We start from the raw sequence: 12,981 nt of genomic DNA, 5'->3' as shown, positions 1-12,981 counted from the left end.
GGTGCCCTCGCAGTGTCCTGGGTCAGAGCCGGGCGGGGCTGTGCGCCTCCCGGTGGCTGATCCCCAGGGCAGCATCGTGCCTGCGTGCTCCCGGGGTCTAAACACCCGCTGAGCCCTGAGCAGACAGCACGGGGACGCCCACCCTGAGGGCCCCTCACCCCCGACCAGACAGCAGGGAGACCACCACCCTGAGGGCCCCTCACCCCTGAGCAGACAGCACGGGGACCACCCTGAGGGCCGCTCACCCCACCCGAGGGAGACGGGGAGATGCTCCCCTCCCACGTCGTGAGGGCAGACGTTTGCGCTGAGCCCCGTGTCCTCGCCCGTCCAATGGTGACAGAGATGTGCTAGCATCTCTGCTTACAGTGACAGATCTTTTTGACTCTCCTTCAGGTTCTGCCACATTCGTCTCTTATTCTGAAGCTCTGTCACTTTCAGGGCTGTGAGTCCTCTCAGCGTGGACTCCTTTGTTATTAGGAAATGACCCTCTTGCTCCCGGGTAATATTATTATTCATCTGAAATCAAGCCAAGAGGAAACAGACAGCCTGCTGATGAGGGCGAAAGAGGAGAATGGGAAAGCTGGCTTAAAACTCAACATTCAACAGGCTGAGATCATGGCATCCAGTCCCATTATGGCAAATAGATGGAGAGACAATGGAAACAGTGAGAGCCTTTATTCTCTTGGGCTCCAAAATCACTGTGGACGGTGACTGCAGCCATGATGTCAAAGATGCTCGCTCTTTGGAAGAAAAGCTGTGACCAACCTAGACAGCATATTAAAAAGCAGAGGCATCACTTTGCCGATAAAGGTTCCTATAGTTAAAGCCATGGTTTTTCCAGCCGTCACGTACAGATGTGAGAGTTGGACCATAAAGAAGGCTGCATGCTGAAGAACTGATGCTTTCAGGCTGTGGTGCTGGAGAAGACTCCCAAGAGTCCCTTGGACTGCTAGGAGACCAAACCAGTTAATCCTGAAGGAAATCAGTCCTGAACACTCACTGGGAGGACTGATGCTGAAGCTGAAGCGCCAATACATTGGCCACCTCATGTGAAGAACTGACTCCTTGGAAAAGACCCTGATGCTGGGAAAGACTGAGGGCAGGAGGAGGAGGAGGATGAGAGGGTTGGACGGCACCACCGACTCAGTGCACACGAGTCTGAGCAAGCTCCGGCAGACAGTGAAGGACAGAGGAGCCTGGCGGCTGCAGTCCATGGGATCACAAAGAGTCAGACACGACTCAGCAACTGAGCAGCAACAACTTTGATATGAATAGAGTCACTCCGGCATGATTTGTTTTAAATGGTTTGTTTATTTGATTAAATCAGGATCCCCCTATCACAAGTGACAGATAGGTGTGTTAAAGTCTCTCTGAAAAAATGTCTGGTATTTTAAAAGTCCTCCAACAGTGCAGTCTACTTTCTGGGGCCGCAGCCCTGTGCCCGCCGATCAGCGCACTGCGTTGCCGCCTGCCCGGGAGGGCGAGCCCTCACTGGGAAATGCCCCAGCAGCCCCGGCAGACACACCAGCCCCGCCCCCACCAAGTGCTGCCCTGGCGGTAAAGCGTCTGCCCGAAATGCGGGAGACCCGGGTTCAATCCCTGCGTTGGGAAAATCCCCTAGAGAAGGAAATGGCAACTCACTTCAGTATCCTTGCCTGGAGAACCCCATGGACAGAGGAGCCTGGCGGCTACAGTCTGTGGGGTCACAAAGAGCTGGACATGATGGAGCGACTGACATTTTCTCCCCCATCACCTCCCAGCAGCCACTAGAGTTCAGTCTTGTCCAGAACGTCTGTAAAGGAACGAGTCCCAGTGAACCTCTGGGTCTGGCCTCCGCTGCCCACGACGGTGGTCTGTCCTCCCTTTGGGCTGCAGTCCATCCCCGGGGCCCTCAGGCTCCACCTCCCACCGGCTGAGGACAGCTGGCTTGTCCCCGGTTTTGTCGGTCGTGAGTGAAGCAGCTGTCAACACCCACTGTCACGGTTTGTGCAAACATGAGTGTAAACATTTCCGTGAGTCTTGGGTGAATGCCCGGGAGAGGCTGCTGGGTCCAGTGGTCAGGGGTTTACTGCTCCGCCTGCCATCGCCTTGGGCTGTCAGCGCATTTCCCACGTAACTGGACCTTGAGCCTCCGTCCTTGGAGTGATGTCTGTTTGGGTGTTTTGCCGGCTTGTTCACTGGGCTGTCTGTTCTCTGATTTTCCAGGGTTCTGTGTGTATTCTGGATCCGGTCCTTTGTAAGCTATGTGATTTCCAAATATTTTCTCCAGTGTGTGGCTTGTCCCCTCATCCTCTTAACAGTATCATAAACAAAATAGAAAGTTTAACTTCTGACTCTCTCATGGATCATGCTTTGGGCACGTTTCTGAGAACCCCATCTTCACCCAAGGTCACAAAGGCTTCCTCTGTGCACCTTCTAAAGCTGGTGGTTTCAGGCTTGACACTCAGCTTCCACTTTACTTCATTTTTGCCAAAGCTGTGACATCTGCACAAAGACCCTTTCATTTCTGCCCGTGGACGTCCAGTTGTCCCAGCATCACCCGTGGAAAAGACTGACCTTTCTCCACTGAACTGCCTTTGCCCCTTTGCAACCAGTCAGAATGACAGGATGAATTGTGCCTTTTGTTAACCAAACCCTGGTGCAAGGTTTCCATTTGTGTAACTTTGCTCTACCTGTCCTCTTGAAAAGCACTTACCTTTCAAACGTGTATGTCTTATTAATCAAAGCGTGGCCAGGCCGGTTGCACTCCACCAGGACAGTCTCCTAGTAGAAAAGAGTTAAAAAAAAGCAAGCTGTCGTCCCCGAAGGGCTGCATTAATAGTGCTGAGCAGAGGGGGCAGAGCGCGGCCCCTGGGCCAATCGGGCTGATGGCCGCTGCTGTAAACAGGTTCTGCAGGGACACAGCCCGCCCTGTCTGCAGACGGTCTGTGGCTCAGTTTTCCTCCATAGAATGAGTAACTGAGACACAGGCCAAATGGTCCCAAGGACGGTGAGGTTCACTCTGGTTTTTTAGAGGGAAAGCCTGCCAGGCTCTTGATAGAAGCGAGTCAAGTCTACAGAGAGACTCGCACACCACTCCTCCTCTGCCCCGGCCCTGGGCAGCCGGCCCCGGCGGCTCTTTCAAGTGAGGCGGCGTCAGACTTCCCGGGGCCAAAGGAATCTTTCTCAGATATTGTTATAATTCAGTTACGACCGGTGGATTGTTGTTCAAACACATCAACTTTTGATCTGGCTAAACTATTTTCTTACACAACATCCTGTACGGAGAGAAGCCAAGGCGATCTGTGAGCAAGAAAGGAACCTGAGTTTCTCTCGAGCAAAGGAAGGACAAGCCACTGGAGCCGGTTCCACTTCTAAAACAAAACGTGAATCATGCGAACACAACATAGAAAAGGGAAGAATGAAAGCCCCAGAGCTGCAGGGATGCGAGGCCCGGGGGCACCTGAGGTTTCCGTGACAGCAGTCAGAGACGCTAGAGGGGGGTGCGCTCCAAGTCTTACTGACATCGTCTTACCAGTATCACCAACTAACATCAGTGTGCGTGGCGGCCGACTCACGCAGTCGGGTCCGACTCTTTGTGACCCCGTGGACTGCAGCCCGCCAGGCTCCTCCGTCCATGGGATTCTCCCAGCAAGAGTACTGGAGTGGGCTGCCATTCCCTTCTCCAGGGGGTCTTCCCTGACCCAAAGATCAAACCCAAATCTTATGCTTGGCAAGTGGATTCTTTACCAACTGAGCCGCCAGGGAAGTATACACACACATTAATATTTATTTTAGTAACGCTGGTGTCACACCTATATACATGTGTGTGTCCAGGCAAGAGTGCTGGAGTGGGTGCCATCGCCTTCTCCGATATATATATATATATATATATATATATATATATATATGCAAAATAAATACACATGCAAAATGTGGCCTATTTGGGTTTTTTTGCAGGCCAAAACGGTTTGCCTGTCACCCCGGCCACTGGACCTGGAGTCTGCCCAGCAGCCTGGGCCCCGCGCCCCCGCCCTGCGGCAGGCCTTCATGTTCCTGCTCCCCGACTGTGGGGCTGCTCCTTTAGCACCAGCCAGAATGAATCCCGGTGCCCCAGGAGGTACGGTGCAGGCACGCCCCCCGTCTGAAGACAGGCTGAAGTCTACAAATGCCTCGGGCTTAACCACACAGAATTGTGTGAGAATTGCTAAGGTGTACAGTCTCACCCCAAAGCTCCAGGTCACCATCTGAGGACCATACAAAGCCATGAAGACCAGCCCTTCCCCAGGAGGTCCCATGACCCCTCAGGATGCCATCCCTGGGCGTGATCGCTGGATTTAACCAGCATCCGAGAGGCCGCCGAGGGCAGGGCTTCATTTTCGCAGTCGCCGCGTCCGAGTTCTCCCCGGCCTGTCCTACGTTGTCCCCTCACGACACCGCACACCCCGCCTTCTCACAAAGAAGCATCCAGAGTAACCCCTCGTATCCAAATCCTCATGCCCTTGAGCCTTAGACATCCTCTCGGGTCCAGACACCAGGGTTCATCCCCAGAGCTCACTTCACAGTCCCTGCCTTGTGCAATCACAAGGCTCCGAAGGAACAGCATGCTCAGCGTCAGCCATCAGTAATGCTATCTCCCTTACATTCAGCTGCTTCATCATCTATTTAACTTGGATGCAATTCCCTAGGAAGCTTTCAAAGCATATAGGGCGTAAAATTCTTACTCACCAACTCAGTCCTGTAGTCGTAGAGCTAACAGCAAATTTTAATTGTGCTCCCACGTTTTACAGAAAGAAATCTGGGGCTGAGAAGGGTCTCCAGGCACATTCAGGAGGGAAGCCAAGCCTCTGGTTCCCTCGCCGCTTCCCCCCGACCCTGGCCGCTGTCGGGCTGTGTGGGCGGTTTCTAAGCCTTGGACACCTTTCTCTCCAAGGTCAGGGGTCTTCAGTCACGCCCTGGCCCCCCTGCAGCAGGAAGAGTGAGCCCACACTTTCTGGGACGTCACGGCAGATATTGGGGATCCCCACTGCGCAGCACACGGCCTCGTGTTTGGGGGTGCTGCTCCTTCCCCTGTGACAGGCCATGAGTCTGCAGAGCTGGAGTGACAACCTCTCCCAGGAGGGGACACAGGGTACCTTGACCCCCAAAAGACGGCCTCTGTCACCTCGCCTGTGCCGGGCCCCCCGCACCAACGGTTCCAGCACTCATGTGGCCAATTCTCAGCAAACCCACGAGGCTAAAATACAGCTGAAGCCAAGCAGCGACTTCCTGGGAGCAAATACAGGCTGGTTCGTACCAGGTGATAGACTCAGAGAAGCTCGGGAATTAGTGAAATAAATACGCAGGCACAGATGCTGAATCACCTTAAATCTCCACGTTCAAAAACAGAGCAACCAGATAGCAAAACCAAAGACCCACAAAACTCACTATAAAAGTGAGAGACAGGCTTCCCTCCAACCTGCAGGCCCCGAGGGGGTGGAGAGGGGTCAGCTGGACGTGAGCCCGGGATAAATCCACGGCAGCAACAGGGTCCTCCCTGAGACTGGACGAGCGGGACCTGAAGCAGCTCCTGGTGGACAGAGATGGACCGTTCGGGTTCCAGGAGGCCAGCAGCGCATGAAAACCCAATGACACGCTTCCCTCCACACGCTCACGACCTCAGCAGGAACTTCACCGATGGCCTCCGCAGGACGCTGGGAGCTGCCTCTCGGCTTGAGAGCCGATCAGTTACAGGGAAGGAGCAGTGCGTCATCCAGCGTCCCTGGTGGAGGGCACCGCCGGCCGGCCAGGAGTGGGGACAGTGGCTCGGTCAGAGGCTCGAGCGAGAGCCCACAGCCCCAACCACCGCCTTCTTCATCCCCACGCTGCCGCCCCACCAGAGCCCCCGTCTCCTGGGATCGAGCTGCCCAGCCAAGCCTGAGGTCCTGACGTCCACTCCTCGGACGTGCAGAAGATACAGCGGTGCGCTGGGCGGCAAGGGCACACTGTCACGTGGACGGTGGGAGAAGCCCAGGCCCTGGGCCGAGACTGCTGGACAGACCACCGGTCAGGGAGAGGGGGAGACGAGGGAGGAGACTCAAAGGCCAGGCGGCTCGAGGACTCGGCCTGAACGCGGGCGAGACTGAGCCGTGGGGTTAAGGGAGGTACCTTGGGCAGCAGAGCACAGGGACCCGGAACCAGGCGGCCCGGCAGGCGGGTTTGTAGGAGCTGGACCCGCACGAGGCTGGGGAGGCTGCCCTGGCGGAGCCAGCTTCCAGCGAGGCTCGCCTCAGCTCCGCCAGCACTTCCTTTCTTTCGTCCCCTTGCCTGGAGCAATGCACAATCAGGCCATCGTGTTCGTATTATGTTGCTTTGTTTTTAATCTTTCTTATTTGGTCCGAGACACGTGAGATGCTCCCAGGCCAGGGATGAAACCCGTGTCTCCGGTGTTGGCAAGCAAGTTCTTTACCACTGAGCCTCCAGCCCTTGCAGTGTGTTACTGCTTAATTGGCTTTTTAAGAGACATTATCCTGTATGCGAAGGTGAAGCTGGGTTAAGTCAGTTATTGGCAAAAAACTGTCTCAGTCTCTGAATACAATCTGCCCAGAAACAAATCAAGCTAGAAACGTGCTTCCACCTTTTTATTCCCTCACGACAAGTATGTTTGGAGAGCTGCCCGAGCCGGAAGCTGAACGGAGCCTCCAGGGAACAGAAGGGACGTGCGCCTGCCTGTCTGGCAACACAGACAGGCTTCACCACAGAACTGCCTGAAATACCACAAAGAACCTCGAAGAGAAATACAGATGCGGTGAGACTGCAAGGGAGAGCGTCCTCGTGAGGCCGGACAGCAGGAAGGGCCTTCCTGAGGCCGTGATGCTCACACTGTGTGCTGAGGATGCGTATGGGAGCCAGGTGGGGGTGGGCATCAGGATGGGACGGCATGTGCCAGGCCCTGAGGCGGTGCGGGGTGGGGTTGACGGCCATCGGAGGGACAATGAGAACCCTCTCTGGAGCATTTGTGTTTGAGACGCAAATGGGCCATCTCACGCTCTCCCGGCCAAGCCAGAATCTCTTCCTCCACATCAAACAAGCAAACCAAGCAAGAGACACAATGGGCAGCCCTGGCGACCCAGAGCCGGCACAGAGGCCGACTCCGTCTGGGACGGGCTTTATTTGTAGGCTGAATCCAGAACCCTGCAATGTGGAATCGGATCGCAAATCAAAATCAAGCGCTAAAGGACTTCCCTGGTGATCCAGCAGTGAGCAGTCCGCCTTCCAATTCAGGGGCACGGGCTCGGTCCCTGGTCCGGGGACTAAGATCCCACCTGCTGCAGGGCGACTAACCCACGAGCCGCCACAAAACACCCAGCTCAGCCAAAAACAAGAAACGCAGAGCTGCGCTACACGCCCAGGACAAATGCAAACTCGCGCCGGACTCTTGGGAATAAAAGCACAACGCGGGAGCCCAGAGGGCCAGGGTCACGGGCAGACCACTTGCGTCCTCAGCACGTTCAGTGGCAGGAAGGCCTTTAACAGACGGGTCAAGTGAAGGTGAAGCGTGACTTGGATTCTGCGGGTTTCCTAAAGCACAATCCGAAAGGCCCCAGTGGAAAGAAACTTTATCTCATCTTGATGGGTAAAACATTTTCCTAAACCCTCCAAGTTCCGAGTGTGAAGACTCAGTGGAGTCTGCCAGGACGGGCGGGGACCACGAGGAGGATGAAGATGTAACCAAACCACAGAGGGAGCCCCATCACTGGGGGCGGGGCTGGGGGGCGGATGTGCCCCCACAGGAAGCTCCCCGCAGGGACCAGATGCCCTCAGAGCTCGGGAGACGTAGGAAAGGCAGTAGCTTAACCACTTAGAAACGGAGGTGGGGGCCGTACGGTCGTCCCGAGGACTCCCTTGACTCAAACTCCTAATGATGAGGATTAGCTGGTCTTCTGCTCAACCCCACGACACTCGTACTGAAAGCAGCCTACAAGGCACCGAACAGCAGAAGGAAAAGTACTGAAAACAAGGAGTTTAAAATGCTTATTTTATACGGAATTTCATAATCAGCTGCAACAATTTTCATGGTTTCTTTATTTTAAAAAATTAAGCTATTGATCCATTAACTGAAACTACTTTAAAAAGAGTTGCTGAGACTTCCTTGTCAGTCCCGGGGGCAGGGTTCGACCCCTGCTCAGGGAACTAAGATCCCGAATGCCTGACTGTGAGGCCAGCAAAAAGAGTATATTTTAAAACAATAAAATAAAATGAAAACAAAAAGAGTTGCTCAAGTTTATAATATGTTATCACAATAAGACTGATTCAGACAACGGGCCTGGCAGACGAGCACCGAGCCTGAGGGCAGTCGATGCAGCCCAGGACTGGTCGCCTTCCAAGAGGCCGCTGTACTCTAAAGGGCCTGGACTTTCATGTTCAGTGACAATGGTCAATAAAGGAGCTAAAACTGTAGCAATTCATTTTGTGATGGTCATAATACAGCTAGGACATCTTTTAAAACTTTAATTTATGGAGACTTTCAGACAGACACAAAATTGGATAGGGCAGGACAGAGGACCCTCACCCAGTATCTTTGGGCTTCCCTGTGGCTCAGACAGTAAAGAACCCGCCTGCAATGCAGGAGACCGGGTCCAACCCCTGGTCAGGAAGATCCCCTGGAGAAGGGAATGGCTACCCACTCCTGTACTCTCGCCTGGAAAGTTCCATGGACAGGCTACAGTCCACGGGGTCGCAAAAGAGTCAGACACGACTGATATTTTTCACCTCCAGGATGCGTTCACTAGAATCTCCAGTGAAGAACTTTCCCTCCTCAGTGATGCGTTTGCCCTGAAACAAGTTCATCAGGAAGGGCCACAGAAGGTCTCCTTCTTTCTTTATCACGTCTCAGAGTAAAGGACCCACATGCCAGCGCTCTCCCAAGCTGGTCAACGAGATCTAAAAATAGTAATAGCTGTGAACTGAAGGTTTTCGTAAGAGCATGTTATTTTGGTCTGTGTCATTCACCCCCTAAGCTCCACTGTTCCGTTTGACACCCGTGGGCGCTCTGTTAAATAGGCTCTGAGTCCTCCAGCAGGAAGCCCTGACCCTTCCCCTTCCCCTGTCCCAGGCTCGTCAGGACCTGTGACCCATGACCCCTTAAGGAACCCCACCGCCCTGCACCCACTGCTGCTTCTGGCCTTTTCAACGGATAAATGTGAGCAAAGAAAGTGAAGTGAGAGTCGCTCAGTCACGTCCCACTCTTTGCGACCCCATGGCCTACATCATCCATGGAATTCTCCAGGCCAGGATACTGGAGTGGGTAGCCTTTCCCTTCTGCAGGGGATCTTCCCAAACCAGGGATCAAACCCAGGTCTCCCGCATTGCAGGCGGATTATTTATCAGCTGAGCCACCAGGGAAGCTCAAATATGAGGAAAATTGGGCTTTAAAGGGAAAAGACAATTATGAGTTCATAACAGAAGTGTCTGTTTCAAATTTACACGACTAAGTTCATTCTTAAGTCTATTCGTTTTATACTTGCACTTCTTTCCTGCAAACGTTAGGACTCACTCATGTGCATGGATTGACGTGGGGGCTGGAGAATTAATGAAAGGGGTGTGGCTTCCCTCCCTTAGAGCTACAGGCGAACAGCCTTATGGGCTCACATGGGACAGGCACCCAACGCCTCACGAATTCCACGTCTGATAGAAATCAAGAAACAGAAACATTAACTAAGAAAGCATCAATAAAGGAAGAGGTGCTTCCTATTCACTCAGCCTCCAAATCACTCAGCGGTGGCATATTTGAACCGTCAGACGGAACGCTCCCAGATACAAAGTGTAAGGAAAATTCACTCACGTCATCGACTGCGTGGACCACTCCTCCGGACACGGAGCTGAGGGATAAACAGCATGGAAGACACGCGTTACGATGGAGCTCCTGCCGCCCCCATATCCCAGACTTCGGGCTCGCTTCCGGCTCCCCCTTCTCGGTCCCTGGCGTCCTGCGTCTGGGTCTCGACTTCTCTGTCCTTTCTTCCGCTCCCGCTCCCCTCCCCTTATCTTGGCGCATTTTCCCCACACACCTCCGCTCTGTTGGGTACTTTTGCATTCTCTAGCTGTGCTGTGGGACACGTACGTCTACATGTAAACGCCTCCTACACAGACAGCCTGAGTGGGGAGCTTGGGGTGACCGACACAAAGAAAGGCCTGCCGAGGTCTCTGCCTGCAGGAGCCCCAGTTCGCAACTGCAAACCCAGAGAGAGGCGACACGCGCCAGCGCTGGAAGTGAGTAACCGCAAATGACAGGAGAACGTGAAACCCAGTTCACGACGCCTCTCGGGAAGCTTCACCACGCTGAACAGCCCAGGGCGGTGCTGTCTGACAGACTTCTGTGATGATGAGCCGTCCAGCGGCGCACCTGAGACGTGGCCGGAGCAGCTGAGAAGCTACGCGTCCAGATTACTTAACTTTAATTCATTTAGTCACAGACCACCTGAGGCAGGAAGTGACCCCGTCAGGCAGCACAGAAGCAGATTAGTAATGCGACGGGGCCATCTGCAAACAGCACCCAGAGCACGTTCACGGAGACGCCACGTTTCGGGACCGCTGGCTGCTGGACCGCACTGCAGAGCTAGACACTCCACCACTTGTTTCACGCGCAGGACTGACCGAGGGCTTCCTAAAGGCCCTCCAAGGCCAAGCGCCGCACTGTAGCTCGTGCGGAGAGCAGAGCGGACGGGCCTTCACAGAAGAAGGACGTGCGGGCGGGGCACGGGGAGGGCCTCGGTGAGCGCAGTCCCAGGGGCGGGTGTGAGCGGCCACCGCGAGCCCTCGGGCGGGCCTGGCCCGACCCGGCGGGGCAGAGGACGCTGTGGGCTGAGCGGGACGCGGGCCGGGGAGGCCCAGAGTCAGGAGCTGCTCCGACGGGCCGCCCCGTGGAGACGGCCACCGGGCATGTGTTTCATCGGAGAAAGAAGGGAAAGTCAGGGTTATGATTTTCAAGGAAACGAACTTCAGGTAACTTGATGTCACCCGTCACCACGGACACTTTCTCTCAGTCGGGAGCTGAGTAGTGACCACCCCTGATCTCTGAGGGGCTCTGGGGGCAATCAGAGGGCAGGGACCAGCAAGAGCGGCCTGCACCACTAAAGGCTGCCCGAGCGCCTGGGCAGCAGGGCCCCTACGACCCCTCTCTTTCTTGCTCAGATGTTTTGGCCGCGTTCAGGCACATTCCAGAGAGACTGGCAGCCACTCACTCACTTAGCAAGTCAGCTCCATCCAGAAAAGGGCCTCATCCAGAGACCAGAACATAGGAGGCAGGTGCCGCTTCTGTGCTCTGTCCCTAAACACACACACGCGTGTGCACACAACACACATATGCAGACAACACACAACACATGTGTGCCCATAACACACACCACACACGTGTGCATACAACACACACACAACATACACACCACATGTGTGTTCACACACGTAAACACACATGTGTGCACATGTACGCACACAGAGTGAGGAAGCAGGTTACCTGTCTGGTGAGACCGGCTCCTGAGCCTCGTCATCGAAGGGCAGCAGAGGGCGGATCCGACAGTGGACTCTGATGTTGCCCTTCAGCTCCTGAAGCAGCAGGTTTCCTGTGAGCCTGGGAGCGCGTGGAACCCAGGGACCATTTCCTCGAAGAGCGTCTGCTAAGGACTTTCCCGAGACGTGAGCGCTGGACTTTCCCACAAGCCTCAACGAGTGAGAAAACCCCTCGGAGCAGGGAGTGTCTGTGTCACCTCAAATGACACAGATGTTTTTAAAAATTCACTCTTACATTTGCTCACGTGGCAGATGATTACCATGGGGCTGTGCACATCGAGAGGCTGCCGTGTAACCGCGCCCCGGGCTAATCTCTCAGGGATTCGAGAAGGCTTCTGAGCGGCTTGTCACCCAGACCCTCCCAGGGGTAGATGTGAGGAGACGATGCAGAAACAGAGACGAAGAATAAGGCCCTGAACCTCCACCAGCACAGCCCGGGAGCCACAGCTGCCTGCACCGGGACTCACAGAGCTGAGGCACCCGCTATCTTAGGAATTCACAGCAGGAGCGTGTTGAGTGTAGCCCCGTGGACATGGCCACGTTTCCACAGGGCTGTGCCTGGGTCCCTCCAACAGGGAGCTCCTGTCTCCTGGGTGAGCTGAGTCACCACTACACGCTCCTTACTGGAGCCTCTGACCCGCGGCCCTTTGACGCCTTTGGGGCCACACTGAGGGGGCCCTTCCTGGAGCCTCTGACCCGCGGCCCTCTGACGCCTTTGGGGCCACACTGAAGGGGCCCTTCCTGGAGCCTCTGACCCGCGGCCCTCTGACAGCTTTGGGGCCACACTGAAGGGGCCCTTCCTGGAGCCTCTGACCCTCGGCCCTCTGACAGCTTTGGGGCCACACTGAAGGGGCCCTTCCTGGAGCCTCTGACCCGAGGCCCTCTGACAGCTTTGGGGCCACACTGAGGGGCCCTTCCTGGAGCCTCTGACCCGCGGCCCTCTGACAGCTTTGGGGCCACACTGAAGGGGCCCTTCCTGGAGCCTCTGACCCGCGGCCCTCTGACAGCTTTGGGGCCACACTGAAGGGGCCCTTCCTGGAGCCTCTGACCCGCGGCCCTCTGACAGCTTTGGGGCCACACTGAGGGGCCCTTCCTGGAGCCTCTGACCCGAGGCCCTTTGACAGCTTTGGGGCCACACTGAAGGGGCCCTTCCTGGAGCCTCTGACCCGCGGCCCTCTGACAGCTTTGGGGCCACACTGAGGGGGCCCTTCCTGGAGCCTCTGACCCGAGGCCCTTTGACGCCTTTGGGGCCACACTGAAGGGCCCTTCCTCTCCCAGCTTGTTGGAAGCCCTGCTCCTGCATCCCCCGGAAACCTTCCTGCCTGCTCACCCTGCCAGCCCTCGCTTCTCCAGGGCATGTCCACCGTCCTCCTGACACGGCTGAGATCAACCCAGCCCTTCCGCGTCCTTCCTGAAGCGTCGTGTCGGGGACAAGAAGCACGTCTCTAGGCAGAG

At 55.6% G+C, this 12,981-nt stretch overlaps 1 protein-coding gene across 5 annotated transcripts in view; it reads right to left on the bottom strand.

Annotated features, from left to right (window-relative positions):
- KIF25 (kinesin family member 25) overlaps window positions 1–12,981 on the bottom strand; it is a 45,284-nt gene that overhangs the window by 14,789 nt on the left and 17,514 nt on the right. For 4 of the 5 annotated variants that reach the window (XM_061428575.1, XM_061428576.1, XM_061428577.1 and 1 more), the window contains 3 exons: window positions 11,474–11,562; window positions 9,803–9,839; window positions 2,696–2,763 (listed from right to left, as the gene is read on the bottom strand). In XM_061428575.1, coding sequence (XP_061284559.1) covers window positions 2,696–2,763; window positions 9,803–9,839; window positions 11,474–11,562 — 194 coding nt within the window. The remainder of the gene's footprint in view (window positions 1–2,695; window positions 2,764–9,802; window positions 9,840–11,473; window positions 11,563–12,981) is intronic. The other variant, XM_061428578.1, reaches the window with a different exon arrangement.

The sequence above is a fragment of the Bos javanicus genome, chromosome 9 (assembly GCF_032452875.1).
Source record: "Bos javanicus breed banteng chromosome 9, ARS-OSU_banteng_1.0, whole genome shotgun sequence".
Classification (NCBI taxonomy): domain Eukaryota; kingdom Metazoa; phylum Chordata; class Mammalia; order Artiodactyla; family Bovidae; genus Bos; species Bos javanicus.
This window is presented reverse-complemented; position numbering and strand designations above follow the sequence as displayed.